Below are 20,054 nucleotides of genomic sequence, written 5' to 3' on the forward strand. Positions count from 1 at the left end.
TGTGTGCTGCTGCCAGAGTACAGGCTATCCTACTTTCTACCACATGGAGCAATTTCTGAAGCTAATCAAAGAAGGTGTCTTTTGTGAATGAGTATTTTAGGGATGCTAATCATCATCAGTCCAAGGTCTTTCTAAACCTCTTGTTGTGATCGAGCACTATTGCATGTAAAGATAATAATTTGTGACTCTATGAAAGAAAAGAGAGCTTATCTGCATTTCAAAAAAATACATAGACATAAAAAAGGGTCACACCCCTCAGTTATCTTAAAAAAGGGATTAAGGAGCAATTACTCTGTGGTTCCCATTTGCAGGAGAGAACTTCTTTCTTTCCAAGTTTTCAGATTGAGCATGTCAGGAAATTTGTGCTATTATATGTAAACACATGAAACTGGTGTGGAAATAATTTCTAGAATCCAGTTCGTCAAAAAAATGAACACAGGTGCAGTTCTTATCAAACAAGTAAAGACAGATGAGAACAAGAAAGGTTTTGGCATGCAGCTCTCATTCACTTCTACCAAAAATTTGCTTGGCTAGTACAGGAGATTCTGTAGATGGCTGCGACAGGAACCATCAGTTTACTTTCCTTGGTACTACCTGATGGTTCATACTGACTTTGCAGTACATAGAAGGGGAAATGGTTGTTGTCCAGGAGCTTTGCAATAAATTGATTTTCCTTTTTTTTTTCTCTGATTTGACTTTCTAATAAGCAGAGAGAGAACGGCATACATAAATTCATTGTACTGTAATATACATAAATTCATTGTAGTTCTATAGGAAGTCCAGATTTCTAAGAGTTTGTATTTGCCTATATTTCTCTGGGAAGATGAAAAATCTGAGATTTCAGAGACCACAGTCATTTTGCTCCATTATTGTCATAGCAACAAATGATCTTGAAGCACTGTATGCAACATCTATAGCCATTTGCAGTATAGCTCTAGCTACTAACTTGTTTCTGTTAATGGCTGGCATGAACCAGCCTCTGTAATCTCTCCAATTTAATTGATGAACCACAAAACAAATGGTCATAGTTAATAAAATTATATTTTGCCATCTGTGTCCAGTAATGAGAAAATCTGAATTATAGGAATGAAAAAGAATGAAGTTTTCTTCCAAACAGATCAATGCATCCCACCTCTTTGTCAGCATTAAATTAGATGTTATCTGTTGCTGTGTATTTCCCTCCTTGGTTGCCATGGCTAATGGGAGTTTCAGCCACGATGGACAAGAATTCTGTTTGACCATGGGGAATATAATACCTTTTCCTCTGTTTTCCTATGAGTCTGTGTAGTATGAGTCCACAATCTTATTTGGTCTGAGTGCATCCAAGTCTCACTTATAGGAGGACAATTTTGTTCAGCTCTACAGTGTTATTTGCTGTTACAAAACCTTATCTATTTCGATAAAAGAAATCTAGAGGATATGTGCAGTTTTATTCCTAAAGCTCTGAAGGATTTCAAAATCAGCTGGAGCTGAAGGCAAATCTGGTGCTGCCACAGTATCTTGTAAGGATGATTACAACAGCAGTAAGGTACACCTTTGGAACACAGATTCTCTTTTCCTGAGTTCACATTCTGAGCAGTTTGTTCCCTTGAGAGCAAGGACATAAATTGTCTGGACTCTCCATTAAGAGGCCACTAAAATTAAAAGGAAAAACCAAAACAAGAAACAACCCACCCCAAAACCTTTTATAAATTCTGCAGGAACCTCTATATCAATAATTCCCATAAGAGATAGATGGTCCCCACACAGGAGATAGCAAAGTAATTTATGGTGATAACTTGATTACCTAGACCTTGCCAAAGATTTGGACCATTTCCTTAAGCTTTAAAGAGAAAGACAGACTAAGGCAAGAAGGAGAGTATATTATATCCACTCACAGGAGACAAAGAAGATGCAATGCTGCTGAGCACCCTGTTGTGTGCAGCAACACTATTCTTGTTCTACATAGTATCTTTCAGATTTTGAAATATTCATTGTTTGGATTAATATCTGTGTCTAGGTCTCAGACAAGTCTTGATGGATCTCACTGTATTGCCAAAATATCTCCTCTTTTTTTTCACCAGAGTACCATCAACCTCTGTTTTAGTCATCATCTGTTAATCTACAAAGTGCCCTTAATCAGTCATCTCTGACATTCCTATAAATTTCCCATCAGACATAACACATTACAGGCTATTTTTCATTCTCAGAAGGAAAATAAGAAAAACAGACTTGAGGTTTTGAATCACATAAACTGTGCAAAATAGCAGACTGCACTTCTAGCTCTTTTCCTGAAAACCACGGCCATAATTTGAGGAGCTCAGCAGCTACAAAAATAGGACCTGGTTTCCAAACCGCTAAACTTATTTTTGGGGTGTAAATGCCAGGAGCTGGGGCTCAGTTTTGTGCATCAGGAGCTCTGAAAAGAGAAGTTTGTGTGCTCAGCTTCTCCGGAAGTGAACGTGAAAAGGCGCTGGGAGCGCCTCGGAAAGCCCGATGGGCTGCGCTGTCCAGGGTCCTGACAAGGATTGGAGGACTCGGTCCTGCCCTGAGCTCCATCTAAATTATCTGGGTGCTGTGGCTGACCTCTCCAAATGAACACCAAAGGCTTTCCCACAGGCTGCTCCCAAGCAGTCCAGGTTTCTGCAATAGTCTCCTTTCCCATAAAAGGACACTGCAGTCAGAGGAATGCTATGAACCTTAACTCACTGATATTTATGCAATATTTTGGAGGTTGTCAGAGCAAAAATTTAAAAAAAAAAAGTGGGTTTTCTTTAAAGACAGGCATGAGATTTTCCCTTATTCCATGCTGAGAACAGCGCAGCATTCATAAATATGGAAAGACTAGTTAATATTTTAATTCTAAGCAACATAGATGTTTTTAAAAAGGGGGGGGGGGAGGGAAAACAAACATTTAACAATATGCAGCTGTTACTAATGAATTAAGAAGCTGATTAAAAATAGAATTATGGATATTAATGCATTATTATAAACCACCATAATGCAGGAGGAAAAAAAGTATGTATTATAAAATCCTGAAGTTGTCAGATTTGGAGAAAGTAATAGTCATCTTAAACTTTAACTAATTAGGACTAAGTGCAAAATTAGATGCAATTAATGAGAAATTAAAAATAAATGGGAGGAAAATTATTTCTAAAACAGATTTTTCTTTCATGTATACTCATGAAAACTCCTGAAATGGATGGTACCTCTCCTTTGTCTTCCTCCATGTCACATATTTATTAGAACATCAGAAAAGGTGGTTCAGAAAAAACACACTTTCTGTGGAAAGGTATGTCCACAATTCTAGGGAATTCTGAGTGAAAATATTTGACTGTGGGCCTAAGATTGGCTCTTTTTTTTTCCACTGGAAATGTCATGTAACTGGGGCCTTTTCAATCCGTGTTCATTTTCTCAGATTGTTCTCTGCTGCCACAGTATGGTGCTCAGCTGCTGTTTGAAAACATGAAAAAGAGGATCTTTATCAGAGACTGCAGTTCTTTTCATGTACCAATATGACTGGTTGCCATGTAAGATCTCTTTTAAAGAGTATTAAAAAGGCTTTAAGCTGTATCTTATATTTCCTAAGAAGTGAAAATAACAGTTTTCAATTAAGTACCTACTGCTTTACATTAAAAAGCTTCTGTCTCCTCATGTTATTTGTATGTAATTTTGTCTTTAAAAAAAAGATAAATATTGCTTTCAGTATTTGTGGATAATAACAGCACTTCAACAGCAGCAACATTTTCTAGAAAACACTCTTTTTTTTGTCTTTTCCAGGAATATCATAGTCTTCTAAAATAAAATATGGTTGAATGCAACATGATGTCTTAAAATAAGGATGGTACTAGCCTCCCTTACATGTAAGTTTGATGTGCTTCATCATTGCACTATTCTTTGATTCAAAAATACTTTGCTAACAGTGCAGAAAAGTGAGGGTCATTAAAATCACACTGAAATCAACCACAGATCACAGGCTACACATAATATCTCTCAGCTGTGCTTCCTTGTATGTATTATATTTTCATGAGCCTTACTTCCTCTCTTCAAGTACGTATCTTCAAATACTTGGGTCAACAGTAAGGATGCACTCAGCCAGCTGGGGCCACATGAGCTACACTGCCTTTGTCTCTACTATTTTATAATCTGCATCAAAATATGTTCTTATGTCTTTATTTTCTCATTTCTATATGATACCTCCCCAAATCCCTTCTGACATACAGGCAGAAGTCTTCTTAGAGCCAGCTTTTAGCTTTCAAGGCTTAAGACAAAAGAGATAAAGTCTTACTGAACATGTGCCTGGCAAGGACAAAGAACTCCAGGATTAGCACAAATCTCTTATGCAGAAGGCCTCGAATGCACACCTTCCTGCTAAAAAAAAAAAAAAAAGATTGCTGAGCAATGGTGGGATTCACTTTACACACAGACATTTCGCATATTTATAGGGAAGTGCAAAAAGGGGGATTTTATTATTATTTTTTGCCTGTAGGCATGTTGTTATAGTGGTAGTACAAGTTCATGACAAAACATTAGGGCACCTGGCCTAAGTGCTGATTGTTTTGATCTTGGAGCTTAAGGACATTTTACACACATTAAACTTGATGTCATGAACTGTGCCAGTGACTTCAACATGTCTATTTAACATGCTTAAGTTTAAATCTACACTTAAGTGTTTTGCTGGATCAGAGCCACAATGCTCAGTTCACATAAATTATGTGAACAAGATTTTGCCTGAGGTATTTAGAGATTTTAATATATTATACTTACATTCTAGAGCTGGTGTAAAGTTTAATCAATAAATAGTTCTTTTTTTGGTTAAATTAAAAGGCATAAATCCAAATCATTAGGACTGAGAAGACTTTGAAATTGTTAAATAAGCCTTCAATCCCAAGGTTTCAGCCCTACAGGTAATGTGAGCCAGGCTAATCATCTTCTGGGTCTACAGTAAAAGAATAAAGATTAAAATATTACTCCAACCCCACAGATGCATTACACAGTCACCACTCAGGAGATCTAAACAGAAACCAGCTCAAACACAGCCAAAATCCCAGCAGAGTCAGTGCAGTGAAGTGCTACGGGGCAAATGTAGTTAATAGCTCCACATAGCACGATTTCCCCTCCGTGTGAGTACATCCAGCATCACTATCAACATGGTAATTATTGCTTAGTGCTCTGCTACAAAGCAGGGAAAACAAATTTCTGGAAATGGAAGTGCAAGAAGACTGAAGGCATTCTAGGGTTTTCTCAGGGCCCTACATACACCCTCAAAGTACGCTCGTGGCCTGCAGGGCAACTAAATAGATTTTAAAACCATGAAAAAGCTTTATGTTGGTGTACACACAGGACCTCAGACTGAGGGTTTTTTATGGGATTATATTAATTGCTTGTGCCATGTTATTTCCCAAGCACCAACTAAAAAACAGGAATTCTAGTCAGCACTGAACATGGAAAGTAAAAATAGGTTCTTCATATCCCCAGAAGCTTAGGGTGCAGTAACTAAAGGCAACTGCCTAGATCTGAGGTTGAACTCTCTGTGTAGACAAAACCAGTAGGTTTCCCACTGGGATTAAAGTTACCCCATGGAGCTCTGTGGCGTTCAACCAAGTAGGAGAAAGTGCTGAGGATGGGAATGAGTAAAACCTGCCTTTTACTTGAAATTTGCCATTGCCACGAGAAAAGGAGCCAGACCCTGAAATGCCTTCCTGCTCCTGGCTGTGAGTTCAGCCATTTCAGGCATCTGACTGGATCATTAGTGTTCCCTTGGACAAGCAACATATTATTCCAGCATTTCTGGAAATGCAGGAGTACATACTAAAGGATGGAGCAAATAGGGAACACAAAAGACAGAAGGACAAGGAAGACAAGTCCTAGAACAGGATATTAAGTCATGTGAAATGGCACTGAGGTGGGGATATCGAGCGCATAGAGGAGAACATGACTACCTTGTGCAGTCCTGGTATTTAAAAGACCTCACAGCTATTTTGGATTTGCCCTTCACAACTCAAAGAGATGAGGGGAATGAATAGGAAAGAACAAAGCAGGATAAGTAACAGAAGAGCAGAAAACAAATATCACAGCTTCTTTCTTTTAGCTAGCTTAGGAGAGTATAAACTAAATGGAAAGAAAAGGGAAGGTTAGATTTGAGGCAGAGAAAGGGCAAGCCAGATGAAGGACAAGTGTGGAGTAAAGGTGAGATGAAGAGTCTGATTTGGAAATGGGAAGAGCCATGAAGCAAAAGGCCAACCTGAACAGCTACAAAAAGTCCAGTGAAAACTTCAGAAAAGTCACTGATTTTCCAAAGGTTTCCCTGAGTGGCTACAAGATGAAAGGGTGGGACCTGTGCATGAAAAGAGTTTGCTTAGACTAACTTTGCCACATAATTCATTTACTGTCATTTCTTTCAGGAAGTTTTTTCTTAATAAAATAGATCATAACTTTTTTTTTTTTCCTTCAGATGATTTCTTACCTCAGTGGGACTTTTGTGCTCAAAGCTTCTTTTTTTGGTGAAGTGCTTTTTCCAAGAGTTTTTTTGTTTGTTTTTTTTTTAATGGAGAATGGTAGTTATAAAATGGGACCTGCAAAAAGGACTTAAGATTTGAATCCTTCTTCACAATTTAAACATTTTTACTCATAATTAAATAAAGAGCAGTTAATGCAAATCCTTCTAGAAAATATTTTACTTTATCTAACAGTGTTCTTTCTGTAATTTAAGAAATGACCACTTTATGCATTTAGTAACCTTGCATGATATTAACTGCAAATGATGATTTTATGGTTTGTTTTTTTTCAAAAACTATATATTGCTGCCAACTTGGTTTTACCATGAACCCTTGTATATATCCTACAGACAGATGGCAACATTCAGTAGTAACATCATTTCACCTATCCTTCCTACTCTGGTCCCACAGGCCAGGTTATCTCCCAGAACTCCCTTTAAATTGTAACAAAGAAATTTTCCTTAAAACTGATGCTATAGAATAGTCCCCTGTAATTTTTCATGTTATTTATATAATTTCCCCGGTAACACACTGTGCTATTATATGCTATAAATCATATTTTATTTTGGAAAGAACTGCTGGTGGTGTTATTTTTAGGTCTAACTCTACTTCTGCTGATATCCAATCCAGCTAAGAAAATAGCTGTAGGAACATTTAAAATCTCACATACAGTGTTGGGATGACATCCATATTACGAATGTTTTGGGAACAGCAGCACTATAGGAGTAAAAAATACACGACTGCATAAAGATAATGTGTCCTGAACATATACATAGCTGCACTTTTAAACTACTGAGAAATGAGAAAGGGGATTTACTTTTCCTAAGCACTATTTCTGTGGCCTTTTTCAGGCCAAGTAAATTGCCACAAATTACATTTACATGACATTTCAACCTAGTTACATTCAAATCCATTGGAAAATACAGTATCTGACACCAACAGGATTTCAGAGGTACATTACATTACACAGAAGCCTGCAACTTCTATTTTTTTCCAAAGACCAAGAGTATACTTTTCTTCTACAGAGCTGTTATTACATAACCCAGAGTTGAATGCAGAAATGGGTATTTCAACCTTAGAAAAACTGCCTATTTTCTTTGCTTCATGCTTTAAAACATTCATAACTGAGCAGTTAAAAATGGACCAGTAGAAAATGGTAGAACCGATCAAGTATTTTTACTGGGGTACAAAGCCATTTAGTCAGTAAATAAAGGAAATTTGGGCAATGAAGCGGCAATGTGACATCTGGTGTGCAGTTTCACAGTCTTAGGGCATCATCCTGCTTCTCTCTGGTACCAGCATGAATCAGGAGTAACTCATGTAAATTAAAAGCACACCCCAAAGTGGTGTGGAGTCAGGAGGAAGCACTCTGTGTTGCAGCCTGTGTCTTTCAGTGTTCCATACCTGACTTAAGAGATCGGCTCATTTACAGAGCCCTACATTAGACATATTGCCTTCTTGTTTTAAAATACGTGTGTTTAATATTTAATTTAACAGAATTCCATATTCCAGTCTCTGTGTACTCTGCGAGTCCCTTTGAGGCTCGTGGTTTGTATGTGCAGTCACAATTCTCCTCAAGTGTAATTTGGAAGCACCATTGCCTAATGGAGTGAAAGGAAGTATCTGGCTCTGATTAATCCTGGTTCTCTTTGGAGTGAGTAATGAAAATAATGCCCAGACAGTGTCAATTTGTAAAGTGGGCTGTAGGAGTTGAGCCAGGCTGTCCAAAACTCATTTAATTTATTATGCATGTCCATGGAATACTGGTGGAGGTACAGGTCTCATCAATTGTCCACAAAGTTCAATCACACACAGGCAATTTGAATTACCAGCTTCAAATGACAACACACTCCAAAATTTTGCCAACTCTTAAGAATTGGCTGTAATGCTACACACATAGCTAGTGCATGTGAGACTGAATAAATATCATAAAATAGGTACTGTAATGTAAAATGTGCCTGGGCTTATTATATTTTCACAGAAATATAAAAATAGTTTTAAATTATGTTGTGCTGTGAAATATTGCATAGTATTTGCTGAGAGGAGAAACACATCAATAATATACAAAAAAATAATTCCACAATTTGAAAAAGTGCTCACAGATTTGGACTTGTGATCTGTTGGGGCAAACCAAAGAAAATCTGAAGTTATCCAAGGCCAATAACAGCAGAATGAAAATAGCAGTTTAAATGGTACCTGGGTGACCATCTCAGCTCACTTGCAGGAGAGACTGTTTTCAAGAACATTTGGCACATCTAGAATGTGCCAAATGGGATAGCTCTCTGAAGTAAAGAATATAAACATTAAAAGGTCAGAAATAGTACTGCTAAGTTATCAATTTAAATAGGAATAGGAAACTTTGCCATTTGGCTCTGAACCATTTTGTCATTCTCCATCCTAATGACAATTACATGTCCCATACCGATATTTCACTTTCAATTTTCATAGAATTACTGATAGTATTTCAGGAGTTAACGGAGGCAGAGGACTTTCTTTAGAGAAGATATGAAATTAGATTAGAAATTAGATTGCCTTGAAAACATTATATGCAGCAAAATGTGCACTCAGAAAGCCTCCAGGAGTAATCCTCTAGGCATGGCTTCTTGTGACTTGAGTTTTACTTTTCCACAACAAAGAAAAAAAAAAAAAAAAAAAAAAAAAAAAAAAACCCAAACCAAAACAGTTCCAAAGATCTGTGGTGAGATTCTGCCATCTCCAAGAGACACAGCTTAAAACCACATAATCCAACAGAAGTGAAATTGTTTCAAACACTTCCCCAGCCTCCTAACCACAGACTGCAGCAGGGGGCTGTGCAATTCCCCTGGAATGAACCCGAGGGGACCAGCAGCTGCGTGGCAGCTCGACAGATGTGCTGCAGCCTTTCCTTTCCATGCTCTCCCTCCTCAGCCCCGTGCCCTGCATGAGGACTCCAGAGTTTGTCCTCAGACGGCATCTTTAAAATACCTTTCACCATGTGCTGCCAGGGGTATCGTCCCTTGGCCAGGAATAGAGCTTCTGAGGGCCTCTTTATGCCAATCTGATTCCTCTTATCTTACATAAGGGGCCAGGGCAGGGACAGAGCTCTCTTTCTCAGCTCTAAATCTATCCTATATGGCACGCAATTCTCCAAAGTACAGCCAGCTTCTGCTTTTATGGAGCACTGTGCAGTGAAGAATGAAGGATCCTGTTTTTCACCATTTAAAGATGTATGATAGCAACAAAGCTCTATGTTAAAATATTTAACTTGCAGAGAACTTATGGAAATTGTCTATTCAAGCTCAGCAAAGACATTAAATTACCAAGCTGTTCTAGGACAGTTGTGTGTGGAGAAAAGCCAGAAATGCTCTGAGATTGTAATGTTGCTCACAAAGATTACAGCATGAGCCTGATTCAGAAGCTTTTTTATATAGCTTGGTGAGCTGAAAAATGTTACCATATCAATTTCTGCAAAACATACTGTGTGTGTACATATAGATATAAAAGCAGGACTTATACACAGCACATTTCCTGCCACATTTTGAGTGGCATCTGTTTGTTTAGTGTGCTGAAATATGAAAAATAATATTTAGCAACTACTGGTAACACAATGTTAACAAGATTTAAGAGTATAGCTCTGTCTGTCAAAATGCAGATAAAAGACAAATCCTTCAATCTCTGTGTTTTAATCAGTCAGATCAGAGGTTTGATGAATATGCAAATGAGACTGTTTATACACTAGTTTCAGAGTGAAAGGAAACAAATTCTGTTTCATTATAGAATTAATGACAGCTCTGTCCTCTAAGATTAATAATTAAAGCCCTACACACATTAAGATGATAGTGCTCTTTCCGCCCAGCCTTTGCAGATTTTACTTTTCTATTTTTTAATACCCCTTTCCCTTATAATTGTTTGTCCCCCTAATTGGAATGATTAATAATTAACGCCAGTTCATGGATATGCAATAGTCATCTTTAGAACAAGAACTGTACTTAACCTACAAAAAGGGTTACAAAACTACTTCTTTTGTTAATTCTGTTTTTACTCTTGCCTGTAAGTAAATTTTTTCCTCCAAGCTTTATGCCACCTAGGAATCTCAATGGCCTGCTTTAATGGTGGAAGCCTTTCATTTGTTTCAGTGCAGGGTATACATATGATTTCATTTTGATGTTCACAATATATTCTGGGTTTCTTTTCAAAGCCCCTGCTGCTGGGATCAGCAGCCTTCACAGCTTTCTGATTCTGAAACACACACTACAAGTTTAGACCAAATCAAATCTCAGAGAAAAGATTAAGTGTGGTACAAGTGCATTATAATGTCTGAGAAAGCAAAAGTTTAAAAAAAAAAAAAAAAAGAGAAAAGAGATTTGAGCTATTATTTTTTAATCTGATGATTTCTGAGTTGACATGGGAGTGGCTGAGTCATGCTTTCCTAATCCCCTGGACAGGGAACATTTCAGAGGAAGATTATAGCAAAGTGAACAGAAGTTCAGCCTTACCATTAACTCTCCTTCCTGCTCCAGAAGAACTATGACACTTCATTTTATGTGGCCATTAGGATCTACACAGAGACCACTAAATCCCTTCTAATTGCAAATGACCAAAGCACGAATTTTTAAGAGAAGAGAAAAGAGCTGTTTTGTGCATGTTTTGCATTATTTTATCAAGAAAAGTTATCTTCTGGGTCAAAAACCCCATATTTCTTTCTGAACAGAAAAGCACTTCCAGAGAGACAAATGGTCAGAGTACTCTAAAAATCACATTTCTTCAATAAAGCTGTTTCAGTTTCATCTTTTAATGTCTTTAGAGGCGAACTGATCCTACACAGGAATCTAGCATTGCCTTGACTATTGCAAAGGAAATATTTTATGTGAAATTAAATTAGCATTTGCCTATATTTCACCATGCAGGTACGCTTCTTCCTGTGTCATTGATAACAAGAAAACAAATATGTGTATGTGGGTGCTTTAGCAAGGATGATGAATGATTCTCTGGAAGCATTTAAGGGTAGATAGACATCCATAATGAAGTTTGCTGGTACTTACCACGCTGAGCCCCAGCAATTCCCTGCAGAAGTAGTCCATGTTCCTCCTCTGGAGGTTGTCCAGGTAGTGCTGAAGGCGAGTGTAGGTGTAGGGGTAGCAGTAGGCAAACTGGTAAGTGTCGTCCTCTCGGTCGAAGCAAAAAGCAAAGGACATGACATAGTTCTTCCTGTGGTCTGGGCAGCGGTAGTAATACACGTTTTTGGAGGGGATTCTTTGCCTGAAAAACAAAAACAAACAAAAATACATCTGTAAGTAAATTTTTTCCTCCAAGTTTTATGCCACCATAGGAATCTCAATATGCATTAATTGATGTGTATCGACATGGATGTAAGAGATCTGATCTGTGTGAGATTCAGATTCCCTCCAAAGTAAAGGAAGTGGAGCAGCTTGAACAGCTCAGGAGTTGGCCAGGAGATCCCAGAGCTTGTGTTTGGGAGCTTGTGTTTGGGAGCTGTGACAGCTCCAGTGCCACTGTCACCACAGGGACTGCAGCTCTGCCCGGGTGCCCAGGCTGGCAGAGTCACCACAGCAGGGAGAGCATCATACAACCAGGGAAATCCATTCCCACAAAGTGAAAAGGATGCACAGGCTGTCCAAGTGACCTCTACTTCACTACCAGGCTGCTGCAACCTCACACCACTCTTAACTCATAGACAGGCTTCAGCCAAACCTACACCCTTTCTTACAGGTTCAATTCACCAGCATGGAGAGGAGGCACAGCTAATGCAGGAATGTCAGCATAAGGCAACATTGACAAAAGTATTACTGAAATTCAGAACATCTTTACATATATATATCTCTCCTTAATAGTCAGGATACATATCAACATCTAGCCAATGAATGGAACAAAAGATAAATTCTTGAGGTTAAAAAATAAACAAACAATCTAAAAATCATACAAATGAAACTTCAGGTATAGAAAATGGCCAGGCCTTAAAATAGAAAATACAGGAGAAAAGAGTGTTTGTTCCCATTCCAAATTGGACTGCTGCTCTCCTTTCTGGTTTATCTGGCAGGATAGAAATGAATATACATTATGGTAAATAATTATAATAAAGACATTTATGTCATTGTTATCAAGGTGCTATCTCTTTGAGGAATAACAAATATCTGCCTGCAATCTCTCACACAACTCCAATTATTCTCTTACTTTTCAAGAGAAATAAGTAATGTTTGAGAGGTGAGGCAAAAACTCATTCTATGGATGAGAGATGTTCACTGTTTCCATTCGTATGCTTTGTTCATTTCTTAGGTGGAATTTCCAGCTTTATTCAGACAGGAATAGTGTCCAATCATGCCATGCACTTGTAATTTGATGTAAGTAACTTACCAGTCATGTTTGGCAACAAAATGCTGTGGTCCTGCAGACTTTACCTGATTCAATTACACAACCTTAAAAACAGGTCTCATCTAATGATTGAAGCAGATCTCAGCTAAACTGGGATCATGGTGAGGGAAAAGCATAACAAGATTTACAGACATAGCACCAGTAATGTGTGTCTTTGTAATCATTCCGGGAAGCTGGTCTGCTGCAGAGCCTCAGTTTTGGCCTCTCATTGCTAATATGAATTAGAGGACAAAACCCTCTCATTATACACAGGTACATGTTTGTCAATTACCAGCAGTTAACGAGTCTGACCAGCAAGACTCAGGATCTACAAAGAGAAACAGAAAGGAATTGAGATCTTCTTGAGAAAGCAAAAGAAAGAACAAGTGACGCAGTTAATTACACTCAGAAAAAGAATTTATCTGCCCTTTTTAATGCCCTCCTTCTTGAACATTCAGGACCTCAATAATTTACTTCACCATCATGAGTGAACATGAGCCAGCTGTGCCCAGGTGGGCAGGAAGGCCAGTGGCACCTGGCCTGTGCCAGCAATGGTGTGGCCAGCAGGGCCAGGGCAGTGACTGTCCATCTGCACTGGGCATTGTGAGGCCACACCTCGAATTTAGATTGGTTATTAGGAAATATTTCTTCAATGGCAGGATTGTCAAACATTGGAAGAGGCTGTCTGGGCACGTGGTGGAGTCACCATTCCTGGAGGTGTTTAAAGGATGTGTAGATGTGGCACCTGGGGACGTGTTTTAGGGGCAGCATTGGCAGTGCCAGGATAAAAGTTGGACTCAATGATATTAAAGGACTTTTCGAAACCTAATGAAATCTATGATTTAAAGATTTTTTTTTCTTAAATAAGACATTTTCTCACCACTAAGATCTGGAAATTCTATTTAACACATGAATATAAAAGACAGAAAACCAAAACTTTTATTCTTTTTAAAAAAGTATCAGTAGGGAAAAAATGCCACCAGCCATCTGCATGCAGCCCTCTTACCTAATGGTTTTCTTCAGTATCTTAACATATTTCTATCATTTGCCCTTACTCTGGAGTGCTATAGGACATCCCTCATTTGATCTCAAATCAAGCAGATGATATGGCAGTGGGTAAATGCATTCCAGCTCCCAGTCCTCAAACCATAATGCAAGTTTAAACAGTGTGTTGCTGAGTTGTTGAACTTTATTTGTTTCCAAATTAGCATGGGGAAAATAATAAAGGACAAGACTCACTTTGTGCTATAAAAATTTCATGTAAAATGAGACCAATAGGAGGAAATTCAGGATTTTAGAAAGGCTAATGCTAATTGAAATTCATCTGCTGATAGTTAATGTTTAAATGACACATAGATCTCCTTGGTTCAATAACTTTCTACTTTTAAGCAAGTTGAAGACAACTTTGTTAATGTATTAAAGGCACTTTTGATATTTCATTCCCTTTCCCCTTCATTATAAAAGCTAAGCATCTGTTTTATTATCCACTTTGACACATCACTTTATGGCTGCATTTGGCTATTATGGCTAATCTTGATGTCTAGGACATCTGGTATTGACATTTCACTATCTGGTGTCTGACACAACAGCAGAAACCATCCTCAGTTCCTAGGTTTAAATTCACCCTCTCAGGGCAAAAAGTGCCCAAACTCTTAATTCAAACCATATCTTCCAAAAATAATTATAATAGTACTCCTGTCACTGCTAATCTATTTTTATCTCTCCTAGCACTTTGTCACTGCTAATCTATTTGTGAGTCATACAGAGAAAGAGAGTTAGCATTTAGATACCAACAACACATCTTTACACACAGGAGCTTAATCAGATTGAGATCTTATCAGGGAATTAAAGAAGAAAAGAAAAAAAGGGAAAGAAAAGGAAAGAAAAGAGACAAAGTGCTAGATATCACCAACTGAGTTTTTGATAAGGAAAAGACATTGCTCAGTTCTTGAATTAACCTTTGTGTCCTAGACACACTATTGTTTACTCTTTCCCTTTTTTGTTCTATGCCTTCTGGAAAAGGACACCCACACACTGTGGCAGCAGCTGCTCCTATTAATTTAAAGCTATTACAAAAATTAAAATTAAACCCAATTACTTTGGCTGGTTTATAGCTGGGGAACGGCTTAGTCTGATTGTTCCCTCTGGTTATGGACAAAAACAATATTCCTACCTACAGGCAGCTGCCAGTGGAATACTAATGCATCTAAGGCCTGGCAGGAACAGATTCAGAATGCAGAGTCTAACTGCATTTCTTACTAAAGAAAAATATCTTATCATGGATCTGCAGAAATGCACCAACTTCTTATGCCGTGAGTCACAATGAAGCTGATTTGTAGTTAGAGGCAGGAAGGCAAAACGATGGTGGAAACCTCAATGCTCTGACTTGTCCCTTTGCATTTCCAGGCAGCTCACACTCAGCAATGCATCCTGCTAATTGATACACAACTGCCCGGATCTCTGAGCTCCTGAGTGGTTATTTAAAGGAGAACCACCTCCATTCCAAGCACAGTCTCAGAGAATAATGTGCACACAACTCCTTCCTAGCCTGTTTTCTAGATGTGTTTAAAGAAATGAAGCTTGAGATCACACATCAGTTTGGCACAAATTCAGAATGCCTAGTCTTAAAGATAAACACAAAACTCTTTCTGTCCAAGGAAGAAAGAGGCACAGAAGTGGAGAGTTTTTTTCTATTTTGATGCTAACAATCCAGTGCCAAAAGGTTGAGCCTTTGCGTGTCTTCTCCTGTCTGACTCCCAACCCAGTGGATTTGTTGCTCCAAATGTGAGTGTGCACGCGCTTTCCTGTTCCTGTGTTTGCAGCAGCATCGTCTGCAGTCAGAACATTTGCTCTGTTTTGGTAGTGTGCATTAGGATCAAATTTGTCAGTGTACAAAAAATAAAAATTAAAATTGCTGTCCTTACCCAGAATCAAAAACCTGATGATTTTAGAGGCCCCAAGATTTTACTCCTTGCTACTACAAGAGGCAGTAAGTGGTATAATTCAGAACTTCAAAAACTTCATCCTAACTATACTTCTAATTTGAACACAATTTTAACTTCAGCTCTAAGAATTTTGACTTTTAAATCAAACTTGTCCTGCTTTTTTTTTTCTTTTTTTTTTTTCCTGCTACATTCTGCTTATTTCCATTTGAAAATTGGCAGTTAATCAATGCTTTGGAGGACAAACACTGGGGGTACTGATCGTACTGCTTTGTGGTATCTAAGTTTTAAACATAGAAGGGTGATAATCAAATCCTCTTGTGGCACCACAGCACAAGTAATTACAAAATAACGATTTTTGGAACGCTTTCCTCTCCCTATCGCATGACCAAAGCAGGGAGCTCTGGCCCAGCCAAATTCCCAATGACTTTAATGAGCAGCATAAATAGTCTTTGGACAGCTTTTAATATGGCACTCATAAAGTGATTATTCAGTCCCTTGCCTCCACAGGATCGGGTTAGACATAACCCAGTCAGGAGACTTCAAAGTGAGATGATGATCTTTGGAGCAAAAACAAAAAACTGCAGGTGCTGTAAAAAATCAATGGCCAAAAGAAAAATTACTGGATCTGACTTGTAGAGAAATGCTCAAGTTGTGGTGCAGCGTTAGCTGTGGTGACACACTGTGGTGAGCATTTTCAATTGCCATCGTTTTGCATGGGGAGGGACACTAATCAACAAATTCACAAATTTCCAAGCCTGCCTATAGAACTCAAAGGGGTGGGCCTGAGTCACAATCTCAGACAAAATTAAGCCTACTGACCCAAAACTTGATTCTGATTCAATTTTGAAAAATGATCTCTGGGTATTTACAGACATTGTCCTAAATACTAGATTTGGCTACTCTTTCTGAGAGTTTAAATTTTAGTCCTAGAGCTGGATGTCCCCAGTTATTCACTGCAAGAAATCCAACAAACTCTGTACAAAATCTAAGGATGTAAATCTTGTGCTGCAAACTCCTCTTCTGGAAGGCAGCCCTTTTCTTCCTGACTTCTTTCTCTGTTAGTATAAGCCATTATTTTTCTTCTTGCTTATTCTTGTTGACAAGTGGAGCTGACCATCTTCAAAATTCTTAGCTTACTTGTGACAAAATAAGTTTGTAGGGTTTTTTTCTTGCACATAATTTTAGATTTGATTCACAGAGCATGGAGTGACAGTGAATATGTCAGATGGTGTTAAATATTTTTTGCAGACAACTGAATGGGTTTTGGCACAGCTAACTCAGTTTCAGACACTGCAAAACAAGTCCTGCTTTTTTTCTTCCTACTGTGTATTACAATGTTCCCCAAATATTTTCATAATTTAAGACCTCAAGGTTTTCCACCTCTAACAGTACCTGGTTTCTTCTTCTTAAGTACAAAAATCAAAATATTGTGTAATTCAATTTAATAAAAATCAGAAACTCTACACGTTAAGCATGCCGCTTTCATTTTAATTGAAATAATTAAGCAACATCTATCAAAACTGTTAGGGAATTCAAATAATAATGATCTGCAAAAAGATTGCTTGTAAAGTCTCTTCATTCTTTACAACTTCAAGGAGAAAACACGGCATTTTTAACTATTAAACATAAAGAAACCTTTTCTGCCTAAAACCAGAGGGAATCAGTGGAAGTCATTACTCTTAAGAGTGACCAGAAATAGGGAGGAAAGAGTGTACCATGTGGGAAGCACGGGAAGAAGCAGGGAAGGGTCATGATTATGAGATATGAAGCAATGCTGAAAACCTTTCCCCAGGTTCTGCAGAAATGAAGTTTCCTTCAGTTTGCCAGAACTAGGAGAATGAAAGGGAGGGCTGATAAAGTGTAAACTGGCAAGAAATAATTTTTGAAATGACTGAATTAATTTTAAGCAATTAAAATCTCTGTGGCATCTTCGAGGGATCTTTGAAGGATTGAGTGTTGCCCTAGCTCCTCATATGAGGTAGGGCAACACTCCATCCCTCAAATGGAGAAAAGTGGTGCTTCAGCTTCTCCAAACCTCAATCTGGTTTTGTGGAAGGAGGTTTCATTCAATGCCTTCTATTACTTCTCACTTGTCTATGTCTCCTAAACATGAAATTTGTCCACAAATGTCAAAATTTATCACTCTTTCGACAAAACACTTCAGTATGTCTGAGAGCAGCTGTCAGCTGATAGCAAAATCTAAAATCTTCTGCCAGCAGCAGGTACAAGTGGGATTTCCAGTGGACAAGCAGCCAATTCCCCTTTTTCCTCCCCCCTGCCTACCTCCAGAGCCAAAGCCATACTCCCCCCTCCATCTTTTGTTTATTCTGTCCAGTTGCTAAATCTCAAACTGCAGTGATTTTTCTCTGAAGCAGCAGTTCCAACACAGCAATTATTCTACAGAAACTCTCTTTTAAACTGCAGGGATAATGAATGGTGCTGATTTTTTCTTCAGTCAAAATATTATTTGCCTACTGGCCACAGGTATTCCAGCCATGGATTGTCTAAATAGAAATATCTCTATGCAGTGTTTGTAAATGACAAAAAAGAAAGAGAAGGAGAAAAGCCAACTTTCCACTAGTTAGCCATGCATGTGTTGTGATTCTCTGAAGATATCATGAGTGCAAGAATAGGATGCAGGGGCCAGCATTTATGTCCTGAAATGCAGAATAAACAAACAAAAAAAAAAAAAACCAAAACAGATTAAAAATAAAATTTAGAAATGCTTTAATTGGCACATGAGAATTTGTGATAAGAATCACTGAGTAAGGTAAGGAACAAGGGAAATAAAGGAGTGACACGCCACTGTAGTTCCAAAGTTTGCAGTGTAGAAAAGAAAAACAAAAGGATTTTGGAGAAACTGAGAAAGAGCAGCCACAAATGCTGTAAATAAGTGGAAAAATTTAAAAGAATAAACTCAGCATAAATAATGTTGCACCAGAAAAAGGTGAGGACAAGAAATGTTCCACCTCAGCACAATTCCTGTCCTGTCTTTGACCTGTACCAGATTCTCTGGCCACAAAAGAGCAAAGCTCCTGACAGCTTCAGAAGACAGTTTGCATATACTGACATCAGGGAGCAAATAAGCAAATAAAATCCAGAAGAATGTGCATCATTGACTGCATTGGAAAATAAGGTAGGTCAGGAGACAGAGAGAAGGGAACAAGACTGGCACACCACAACCACACCAGCTACAAACTGGCAGGAACAAGATAATGGAATGACTTAAAATAAATGCCTTTTTAGGTCATTGCTTTGTCTATGATCTCTGGAAAGAAAAGCCATGCTTGAGGATAAATTTTAGGAAAGGCTGCTTGGTGAGAAATAGTTAATTCTTACTGAGAATCTCTTCAAAACACACTTATTTCGATTTTTTTTTTCAATAGAAAATTCAGATGAATTCCAAAGAATTTCACCAAACCATTTATCCATTAGCATAATAATTTAACATCTTCATGACCAAATTCAGCATTTTACTCAGTAATTCTTTCCTGTCTCCACTATAATCTGACATATAATCCCTCCAGATTATGTTGACTGGAAAACACATTCTTACAGGATGATACGGGCTGTGAAACTGAGTCCTTATGATGTTTGGAGCATGTGTTGGCCTGGGAATGAGGGACCAACCTCAATCCCAAATTCAAGTCCCTGAACTGCATTACCAGTAGACCACTGGGTCAGCTCTAATAGCCTCTTAGCCTCAATTACCTAATTAGCCTTTTCTTCAGTCTCCTCTTCTCCCTTTCCCATCTGTTCATATATTCCCACCACTCCCTGTTCTTCTGCAAGAATAATTTTTAAAATCTATGTTAACTTCATTTAGGTTAGTCTCAGGTGACTTCTCTATGCAAGAATAATTTATAAGTCTCATAAGAGCCCCAACTTGAAGAAGCTTTTCAGTAACATATGAATTCTGAAATCCATGTTTAAAATGTTGATGATCTCAACAGTCTAAATACAAAGTTGAGATTTTTAATTTATGTCATTTAGATGTGAATTTTAAGAAACTACCAAAGGAAGGAAGAACAGATAGGAAAGAGGTTTTTGCCAATTGTAGCTTGGTTGATCCTGAACTGTCCTTAGCAAGATCTCAAATGTTCTGGAAGCCTTTGCCTTCCCAAAGTATATTGTTCCTGATAAAGATCAGTGCATCTCTGATAGCAGATGATGTATGAGCAGGATAAAGACAAAAGAAAACAGGAAATTGTCATCATGGATCAGACTTTGTTAGCTGGGGAAACTTCTCCATAATATTTTGCTTTATCCTCTCATCTGTCTGCAC

The 20,054-nt window shown here is 38.1% G+C and overlaps 1 protein-coding gene across 1 annotated transcript in view; it reads right to left on the reverse strand.

Moving 5' to 3' along the window:
* LOC128811727 (BEN domain-containing protein 5) overlaps positions 1 to 20,054 on the reverse strand; it is a 561,665-nt gene that overhangs the window by 196,470 nt on the left and 345,141 nt on the right. The window contains exon 5 of the mRNA XM_053985562.1: positions 11,498 to 11,714. Within this exon, the coding sequence (XP_053841537.1) occupies positions 11,498 to 11,714 (217 nt within the window). The remainder of the gene's footprint in view (positions 1 to 11,497; positions 11,715 to 20,054) is intronic.

The sequence above is a fragment of the Vidua macroura genome, chromosome 9 (assembly GCF_024509145.1).
Source record: "Vidua macroura isolate BioBank_ID:100142 chromosome 9, ASM2450914v1, whole genome shotgun sequence".
Classification (NCBI taxonomy): Eukaryota; Metazoa; Chordata; class Aves; order Passeriformes; family Viduidae; genus Vidua; species Vidua macroura.